Consider the following 10,258-nt stretch of genomic DNA (forward strand, 5'->3'; position numbering starts at 1 on the left):
GAAACGAGTAAATATTTCTTTCAAAATAAGAAACACATCTATAACACGGCAAAAGACCCAGGGAAACTGAGTTAACGATAAAAAACCCTGAAAACCATACATTTCACATCCGAGCCTCAACTCTCATGACCCGGTACCAAACGACTCATGGACTGATACCGGTCCACGGGCTGGGGGTTGCGGACCGCTGCTCTTATTGATATATGTATTTGGTTGGATGACCATATGTACGAGTATGGGAAACCGACCAGTGGCCTTCGCTAGGCTGACAGAGGTTCAAGCTCTTGGACGGGGTTTTAGTACGCAGAACGGCATATGGTGGAATACAAGCAAGCTGACGATGAGGAACAGTCCATGCAGCCAAGCTGATCAGAGAAGAAGGCACGTGGCAGGAGTGTTTTGCTCATGGGAAGAAGGCACATTTTGAAGATGCATGTCCTTCTCGGCTAAAAGATGTTGCCCATCAGCAGTGGTAGGGATACTGACAGCTGCTACTGAGAATGTATTTCCCCACCTATCATGTCCTGCTAAGCTCACACCTTACTCCCATACTTACTCGTAAAGCACGCTAATCAATTCAATGGCCGTACAAAACTTCATGGGTGAGACCAAACTCAGAAGCGGGGTCTCCTTTTAGTTCCCCTTCCTGAACTGTTGCAAGAATTTGGCTAGCCAACATAACTCACCGCACTCAGGAAATTCAGTTAACATTATCCGGCAATCAGTGAACAATGCACTTTCAGATTTCATTGACCACGTTGTGCTTGTCTACCTGGACGACATTCTCATTTTCTCCAAGAATCAAGTAGATCATGTGAAACAGATCCGACTCATCCTGCAATGACTTCTTGAGAACCGTCTGTTCATGAAAGGAGAAAAATGCAAATTCTATGTGCAGACTCTGTCCTTTCTGGGGTTTATTTTTGAACAGGGGCAGCTGCGGGCAGATCCGGCTAAGGTCAGGGCCTTGGTGGAGTGGCCTATGAACTGTGGCCTAAGAAGCCCAAGAACTGGGAGGAACTACAGAGGTTCCTGGGATTTGCGAATTTCTACCAGCGATTCATAAGAGACTTCAGCAAAGTGGTAATTCCCCTCAATCACCATACTTCTAGTGTGCAAGAGTGCAAACTACTTGAATTGATCTTATTTGTCAGGTTACTCCATTAAAATCCTCTTCTACAGAAATCCTGAAGGGGAAAATTAGCCAAAGAGATGAAAACCTGTGCTGACTTATTCACTTTTGAACCACCCTAAATTATTTGAGAGTTTCTTTTTGAACTTTTTTTCAATTTTTTTCATCATGCTTGACCTAATATGTCTGACCTAGCAATGGAAAAAAAATAAAATAAAAGTCAGTCAGCATTAAGTTAACGTTTCACTAGTGAAGTTGAGCTGAGCAAGGATCTGGACTGATGTTACTTGTCATCAAGTAACATCAAGAGGATTGAGTCATTAAAAGTCCAGCATGATTTCCTCAGTGAGTGAAAAAAACTTCAGCACTCTAATGAGAGGGGGGGAGCCACTCTAGAGTTTTCATGAGATGTGACGTCAGTGCCACCGGTCAGAAGTCATTCAGCTCATTGGGCCGGTTCCTTTTGGGGACCGGGATGATGCAGGATGTCTTCCAGAGGGCGGGCACTCTCCCTAGTCGCAGGCTGAGGTTGAAGAGGTTTGCCAAAGTACTCACATGTGACACCGTTGTTATCTCAGTTACACTGGCTTCCTGTTGAATTTAGAGTCCATTTTAAGATCCTGGTCTTGACTTACAGAGCTGTGCATGGACTAGCACCTGCCTACATCTCTGATCTGCTACAGCCTGATGTCCCCAGCAGGGCCCTGAGGTCATCTGATCAGGGCTTACTTGCTATAAAAAATACTAAGAGGAGAACTAAGGGTGACAGAGCTTTTGCCACTGTGGCCCCGAGACTGTGGAACTCTCTCCCCCAAACATTAAGAACTGTGGACTCAGCAGCTGTTTTTAAAAAAACAACTCAAAACTCACCTTTTTAAAACTGCTTTTGGTTAATTTTTTGCCTGTTTTATTTTGTCTTTTTAAATCTATCTTGTAATCTTGTGACTTGTAATCTTATGTGCAGCACTTTGTGATTCTGTCTTGAAAGGTGCTATATAAATAAAAATTTTATTTATGTATTTTTTTTTAAGACTCGTTGTAGCGGCTCCCCAAGTTCAGCAGCACACGCCTTTAGCATCCTAGGACACACCTTGTCTGGGCCTGCTGCCTTTCTGGGGCGAAGCTTCCTCAGTTGTCTCCTGACCTGATCCACTGTGACACTGGGAGTGGATTGGAAGGGGGTGGGGGGGTGGGGGGCTGTCATGCTGTTTAGAGAGGGGTTGGAGGAGGAGCCTGTGATGGTTTTCACGCCGTTCCAGACTCCCCTCATATTGTTCCTCTCCAACTTCTTCTTCACCTTCCTCCTGTAGGTGTGCTTCCCTCAGGCAGCGTTTTACCTCCCGCTGTGCTGCTTTTATCTCCTCCTTCACTTTGCTCCTGAAGGCCTTCTTCTTCATGTTGAGGACAGCTTTCCCTATCCTAATAACAAACCCACTGTTTGCTATAGGGCTTTGGAGCGTGATGTCACAGGAGGCGGGCCACGCCCCACGCCGCCATGACAGTAGGCCAGACTAAGGATACAGCTTCAGCTATGGTTCACGATCTCACGATCGTGAAGGCAAGAAACTGGATAATTGCAGGCAAACCAGCATATGAAATGGATGTAACAAATCCAGACTGGACACCAACACTGCACATGGGGCACGACGACAAACCTGTGTCAGACTCGGACCGGCACGCAAGGCGTATGCAACGGAAGCGAAAAAGAGCACCCATTGCAGGTAAACACCCCCCTCTGAAAACATACTAAATTGCTCTTATGGTACACTAATCCGCACATAACTTAAAGATGAATCACACACCTGTCATTGGAATATTGGTGTACATTAACCTTATGTCTATGCACTATTTTTATCTTACAGGCTTGATGATCGATGAAGGTCTGACAGAAGAACAACAACAAAATAACCATGTCATGGAGGCAGTGGACAGCAGTTGTGTTGGACAAGTGGAGGTTGACGTACCAGCTGCAAATGTGGACAGTGGTGATGGGAGTGACAGCGTCACGGAAGCTGAAGGGCAGACGAAGGATTGTGTGTGCAGTCAACAGGGCAGAGCAGAAATAAACCGGCTGTTGGAGGAGAACAGACTGCTTCGAGCACAGTTGCAAAAGACAGAGCTGAATGAAACTTTCTTAAAGGACGATACCGAAAAAGTAAGATATTACACTGGACTATATTGTTATGCTGTCTTAATGTCCCTCTTCAACACTGTCAAAGATTTCCTGCCAATATCGAAGAAACTGACAGGTTTCCAAATGCTCTTACTCACACTAATGCGTCTGAGACTTGATCTTCCAGTCCAGCATCTTTGTCATCTATTCGATGTGTCCCACAAAACACTGTCTTCTGTCTTCACCGATACCATTGATGTTTTGTATGCCCGCTTAGGAGCACTGGTGCACTGGCCTGAGAGGCACTGTCTGCAGGCGACAATGCCTCCACAGTTTACTGAAACTTTTGGAAAACGAGTAGCCATCATTGTTGACTGTTTTGAGATTCGAACAGAAAGACCATCTAATTTAAAGGCACGCGCACAAACATACTCTCATTACAAGGGTACACACACCATAAAATACCTCATCGGGATTACACCCCATGGAGCTATTTCTTTCATTTCCAGGGGATGGGGGGCGTGCATCAGATAAACACATCACAGAGAGATGTGGCATTCTTCAAAAGCTGTTACCAGGGGACGTAGTGTTGGCTGACAGAGGCTTTGACATCAGAGATGCTGTAGGAATGATGGTCAATGAGGTCAAGATTCCAGCTTTCACAAAAGGCTACTGTCAACTTGATGCAAGGGACGTTGAACAAACGAGAGCAACTGCCCACCTGAGAATTCATGTTGAGCGAGTAATAGGTAGTTTGCGCAACAAGTTCAAAATGTTACACACTACAATGCCAATCCGATTACTCTTATCATGTGAGGCTGAAGACACAACACTTCTTGATAAGATCGTTAAGGTTTGCTGTGTTTTTGTTAATATGTATCCCAGTGTTGTTGTCAAACCAGGGCCAAATGACACTTGCTCCTGTTGAGTATTCTTAAAGCTGTTTTTTGGATGTACAGTACATTGTAAATAGTTGTACTATGTGTGAAGTTGTTTTAATAAAACAAAAAAGAATAGTATATTTCTTTGTTTTTCTTTATTATAGATCTATTCACATGTACACAGAAATCACATAAAAATGAAATGCAAACTATTTACATCGCACCACACAGCTGTCATCAATCTTTAACCACAACATGAAACATTACAGGCTATTTAGAGCAGCACGTTGTTTCGAGAAGTATTTCCCAACAAGTTCAGGAAGGCACACTTTACGAAAGAAGTCTTGTGCTTGCTTTAAGCGCGGTTTCCAGAAATCCACAGCAGGGAAGACGCGAATCACAGCAAGGTCTCTCTGTGTCCACACAACGAGGTCACAAACATGCACGCAATTTTTTCAAAGTACTGTCTCTTGGCGTCTGGGCACAATCGGTCGCGATACAGCCCTTTGTCTTTTGCGCTGATTTTGAGCATGGTTCTGGCAGTCCCGAATCCAACACTCCAACACTGTGCGCTTGTTTTGCTTTCTGGCCTACTGACATGGCGCCGTGATCCCACAATGCACTGCGGCGTGACGTCAACTCCAAAGCCCTATTAGGATAACCATCTTAGCAGGGGCGACCGCGTCCTCACAAAAGTTGAGATAGTCTGTCAGACAGTGTGTCGCCCCCTCTATCTCCTCACCCTGTGGGTTCAGAAGCACATCCCAATCTGTGGTGTCATAACAGTCCCTCAGAGCATCCTCCTTTTCTGGGGTCCATCTCCTATTGGAGCGTGCTGTCACAGGCTGCCTTTGGACAAAGGGTGTGTATTGTGGCTGTAGGTAAACCAGATTGTGGTCTGACTTCCCTAGTGGGGGGACACATTAGCATACAGTAGGTCAATTGTCCTGTTACTCCGTGTGGGACAATTCACAAACTGGTGAAAAGCAGTCAGAGTAGAATCCAGTGTGGCATGATTAAAGTCTCCAGATATAATAATGAAAGCCTTGGGGTGTTGTGTCTGCAGTCTTGCTGTAACTGTGTGTATTTTCTCACAGACAGCTGTTGCGTCGGCCCTTGGAGGGATGTAAACACACACACAGATCACATGACTGAATTCCCGAGGTAGATAATACGGCCACAAGCTAACAGCTAGCAGCTCCAGGTCTGGTCGGCATACCGATACTTTAACGGAGACGTGTCCAGGGTTACAAAATGTAAAAAATGTTAAAATGTAGACAGTGAGTCCCCCACCTCCACTTTTTCCGCTGGCCTGTGTCCCTTATCGGCTCTCACGGATGTGAATCCACATAGATCTATGTTAGCCTGCGGCGTTAGCTTGGTAAGCCATAAACAAACTGCACCCACGGTAGAGTCGGTGGTTGTTCAGAGCGCACAGTTCATCAATCGTATTCTGTAACAAGTTCACGTTGCCCATTATCACTGTCGGGATTGATGGCTAGAATCGCCTTTGGTGATCTGCTTTCCTCACTCCAGCCTTTCAGCCTCTGTAGCTCCTGTTTCGCTCGGCTGGGATGTTGTGTCTCATGCCAGTCTGTATCTTTGTGTTTAGTGCCAGCAGCTCCATTCTCGAGTTGATGAAGGAGCTGGTTCCAGAAGTTTTAAAAAGTGCGTTATCCATACTATATCTAAAAGGTAGAAAGTAAAGTAACTTGTTAAGGTTCAAAAATTGAGGAAGGAGAGTACAAAACACCATGGTCCAGAAGAGCTTGGTCAAACAATTGATTTTTTTTTTTTTTTTTTGTCCCGTTTGGATCTTTAGCCATCAGAATTGTTGTCTTAAGGACAAAAAAGATGCCAAGTGGATTTATTTTACCAAGTGGATCATCAACGTCAGATACATTTCATACATAGGTCAGATCAAAACCACAATGACTTTTAACACAGTTTAAAAAGGAACATTGTCTCTATCTTCATGGCCGTGTATTTCCGTCAACCTTTGACTTCCTTCTCGTCTGGAACAACCCACATCCTGCAAGAAACTGTTCCTCTTTTTGCAGAGACAATTTCGCAGTTCAAGCAAACATGACTAACCTCTCACCTATAAATTAGTCTATCTACTGTGTGTGTGTGTGTGGTGTCAGCATGAAATGCACTCAGTTTCACCCCTCACCTCACCAGCTGAACCTTGTAACCTTTTCCACCAGACAGAAGGCCAGCACGTACACAACTGAAACAATATGTGTAATATATTGAATAAATGTCCTAATCAAGAACCTCTACTAAAAGCTTAATCAAAAGATATAAATGAAATAAAAGATAACAATGAATAACCTGGTTATTCAAACAGCATCATCCAAACAGCTCCTCAGAATAACCTGCACTTAGACTCTGCTTTCGGTTTCACTTCTGCAAAAGGCACACGCTGCAAACATGCAATTTCCTGTCAGCCTGCAACTTAGTCTTTCTGAAAGACACACACTGTTTAAACATCTGAATGCAATATCAGTGCTGTAGATTATATTATTAATGCAATGGTAATGATGATGATTATTAACAATAGCAGCAAAATAATTTCCCTGCTCTCCACAAACTAAAGGAAGGTGGAGAAAAAAAGTTTGAAAGACAGCGCTATCTTGAAACTTCCAATGCTATTAATACACAGGTTTAACGATCAAAAGAAACTGAATCGTGTTTAGAAGATAAAATGCCTGTGTTCATTTAGTGCATTTTCATGAGGAGACAGGCTGAACAAAACACATGCTCTATTGTTCACATGTTAAAATGTGTGAAACAAGGGAAGGTTAGGGTTGAAAATGTTTGATTTATTTTACTAAAATAAGCAGTTATAATTATTTTCATACACACATTGCGAATGTGCTCATAAGAGTTGGCACTCAGTCTTTTGAAGGCCAAAAGCTTTGTTCCGTGTGATTGTCCGGACTCATATATTGTATACTGAAATGACTTAGAGTGCAGAGGGGTAATTGCAAACACACTTAAACACATAGATTATGATTAGAATAAGTCTCTGGGTCAGAGAGCTCCGAATATGATATTCTAAACCAACTTTGAATCACTAGAAGAACAATGGATAATAACAGTAGATTATTAAGGCTAGGCAGAGAGGTGTTTTTGTTTTCTGTCTCTTACAGAGAAAGGAGCAGACATTAGATGAGGTCACGGAGATACGAGGATCCTTGGTAGCAGAAGCCGAGACTGCCAAGATAGCAATTGGGGGTCAAGGGTCATGCCATTTGGGCTCCTGCTAGTCACCTCGTGAGGATTCTAGAACCACAGCAATAATCACGAAGGGGGTTGGTGGAAATCCAGAAGCACTGCACCAAAGAGGCCGGAGGTCCTGACTTGGCTGAGTCAGAAAAAATCCCGGACCTCAGGGTATTCCACCCCTGAGTTTGCAGCAAGAAGAGGAAAAGAGCGCAGAGAATCACCCGTCCTGGAAGATTAGCTGTTTAACTGTAAAGAAGGTCACAAGCCCCTCAGAAAGAGGTTCTTGTTTGAGCACAAAGGTGGCAGCAGGAAACAACAAGAATTGGGTGAAGCTGGAAAGTAATGGGAGGTCTGAGAGTATTAGCATAAAATCACAAACTATTACGAAAGCTATGTCAATTGCCCGAAGTGCTGTTTCTACAGGAAACTACTCCACTTTGGCCAGGCTGTCCCCACAAATTTACGACAAAACAGGTCCAGGACATTTCACCCCGAGAAAAGCTAACTATACTTGTTTTAACATCACGGAGAAGCTCGCAGCTATTAACGGGAGACTGAGAGACCAGTGTCGGAGTGTTAAAAAACAGCTTGAAATTCTCAATTACCATCATAACCCGGCTACCCCTTTGGTGCCAGCTCAAGGCTGGAGCCGAACAACAACTCCCTGATAACGACTGTGTTGAGTCTGTTCCTTCCCATTCCCTACAAGGCCACCTGGGTTGGCTGGAAGACCGTTTACTTAGCCTGGCAGGGCGAAGGACACTGTCTCAGCTGAACTATGGACACGCACACACATACATATACTGATACTGATAAGCACTCACTGACGCATCACCCTCCCTACCCCGGATCCAACGCCACCTCCAACGCTTACCTCGCCCATGATGTGGACATCGGGTCAGCTGGAGGCGCAGTCGAAGATTGCAGCGGTCCCAGATCAGATGTACACACTGGAACTCTTTCCCATGTTGCTTGTCTGTGTTTATTGTGTTATGGTGTGTTGATACCTGTGCATTCCTGTATTATCCTTTTGTGTTGCACATTTCAATGTTTTTTTTCCTCGCTACCTGGCCTGACCTGTCTCCCCAATGTGATGTTTGTATTGTATGTACGGTCGGCAAGGTCTGTCATCTCGGTTGTGGGCAAAAGACCTGCAACTGACAAATAAAGGCATCTCTCATCTCATTAAATTTTACAGTAAGCAATCAGGGAAGCCACAAGCACGACGCGGGAGATGTCGACTCTGACTGGTGCGCTGTGACGTATCTGTCCAGAGGAAAGGTAAATCAAATTGGTGAGTACAGGCTATTCATCAGAATCCCTAGCTGGACTTCTGGCCTGTGTGCCATGGTACGTGTTGGGGCGCCTTTAGTTTTAGTGGGTGAAAAGGGGGTGCGACTGGGTGAACCCGGCATTGCCCAATTAACAGCGAGGCGTGGATGCTATGTTTTGAGGAAGCGCTCGATAGGCTCATTTGACCTTTCTGTGGGTTCACCATAGAGGCTATTGGGCTGCCTAGAGGGGTTCCAAACGAATATAAATTGGCTGACCAAATTGTGGCTGGGTTTAAAACGTTGCCAGTAGTTGTGGGGATTATTTCAATTATCCCAATTACTCCAAATTAGACTGTGGACCTTATTAATTACGTCCACTAAAATGTGCTTAGGTACGCAAACTTAACTTGTGATGCAGTAGAAGGATTAGCAGAGCAATTAGGACCCACTTCTCTTCTCAACAATACTCCCCCTGATGAAACTGTGACCAGAGCACTGGAAGGCCTGAAGACCTTGTCTAAACTCACGTATGAGCTCTTGGGAGTTGACAATCCGCTGGAGGAGGGGATGACCTCTTTCTCTGGGCAATGGAAAGGTTGCATTATGTCCATTAGGGTTCTCTTATTATAGCTATTTTGGTAACTTGTGGGTGTTGTGTGCTTCTCTTGGAGGATAATTTGGTAAGGGCCCTGATAACAAAGGAATTGCCTTGAGTTTTCATGAACAAAGCACCTTTGATCTTATTATCATTGCAATTACATCATTCAAAATCTGAGGCAATGTGGACACCCTCTGGGAGTCTGTGCCTATAAGACAGCGGAGGACAGTAACAAACAAGCTGTGCGTTGATGTATTAGTCTACCAACAGCTTTACATCAGCTTTTCTATAACTCAGCCTCATTGTTGTCACTACTATAAAGTTCCTCCTGTAACTTTTATTGTTTCTGATAAGATCATATGGACTTACTATCTCATACGATCTGTAAGTGTAAAATAACGTTCTTTCAGGATGATGGAGAACTACACCTACAACAGCTACATCCTCCAGTTAGAGGGCTTAAACACTTCAAAGGATTCTCTCTACCCCGCCTTTCTTTTCTTGTTTTTCTCCTACCTGTTTATAATGATTATAAATGTGGGCATTACTATTTTGATTTTCATGAACAAGAATCTTCACCAGCCCATGTATCTCCTTTATTGCAACTTGCCATTGAATGATATTCTTGTAACCTCTATCGTGGTGCCCCGTTTGCTTATAGACCTTATGAGACCTCCATCTGAGCGCCTCATTAGTTATTATCAATGTGTTGTTCAGGCCTACATTGCGCACTTGGTTGGAACCACAAGTCACACTATTCTCATGATTATGGCCTATGACAGATATGTGGCCATTTGTAATCCTTTTCACTATGTTTCCATAATGACCAACAAAATGATGATCAAGCTGACAGTTTGTGCCTGGGGAGTGGCCTTTGTTTTGGTCGGGATTCTTCTAGGTCTGACCATACGACTGAGTCGATGCAGGACTTTGATCACAAACCCCTACTGTGACAATGCCTCATTGTTTAAACTTTCCTGTGAAAGTGTGGTCATTAACAACATCTATGGTATCACTTTCACTGTGGCT

General features: G+C 44.1%; 1 protein-coding gene across 1 annotated transcript; it reads left to right on the forward strand.

Annotated features, from left to right (window-relative positions):
• Positions 1-9,521: 9,521 nt before the first annotated feature.
• Positions 9,522-10,252, forward strand: LOC106632468 (olfactory receptor 5B17-like; the record flags this gene model as incomplete). Its single annotated transcript, XM_014330112.2, has 1 exon — positions 9,522-10,252. A coding segment is annotated over exon 1 (612 nt), but the record flags the coding sequence as incomplete, so codon positions are not given.
• Between the last annotated feature and the right edge of the window lie 6 nt (positions 10,253-10,258).

The sequence above is a fragment of the Haplochromis burtoni genome, unplaced genomic scaffold (assembly GCF_018398535.1).
Source record: "Haplochromis burtoni strain Fernald_Lab_line unplaced genomic scaffold, NCSU_Asbu1 Contig_688, whole genome shotgun sequence".
Lineage (NCBI taxonomy): Eukaryota > Metazoa > Chordata > Actinopteri > Cichliformes > Cichlidae > Haplochromis > Haplochromis burtoni.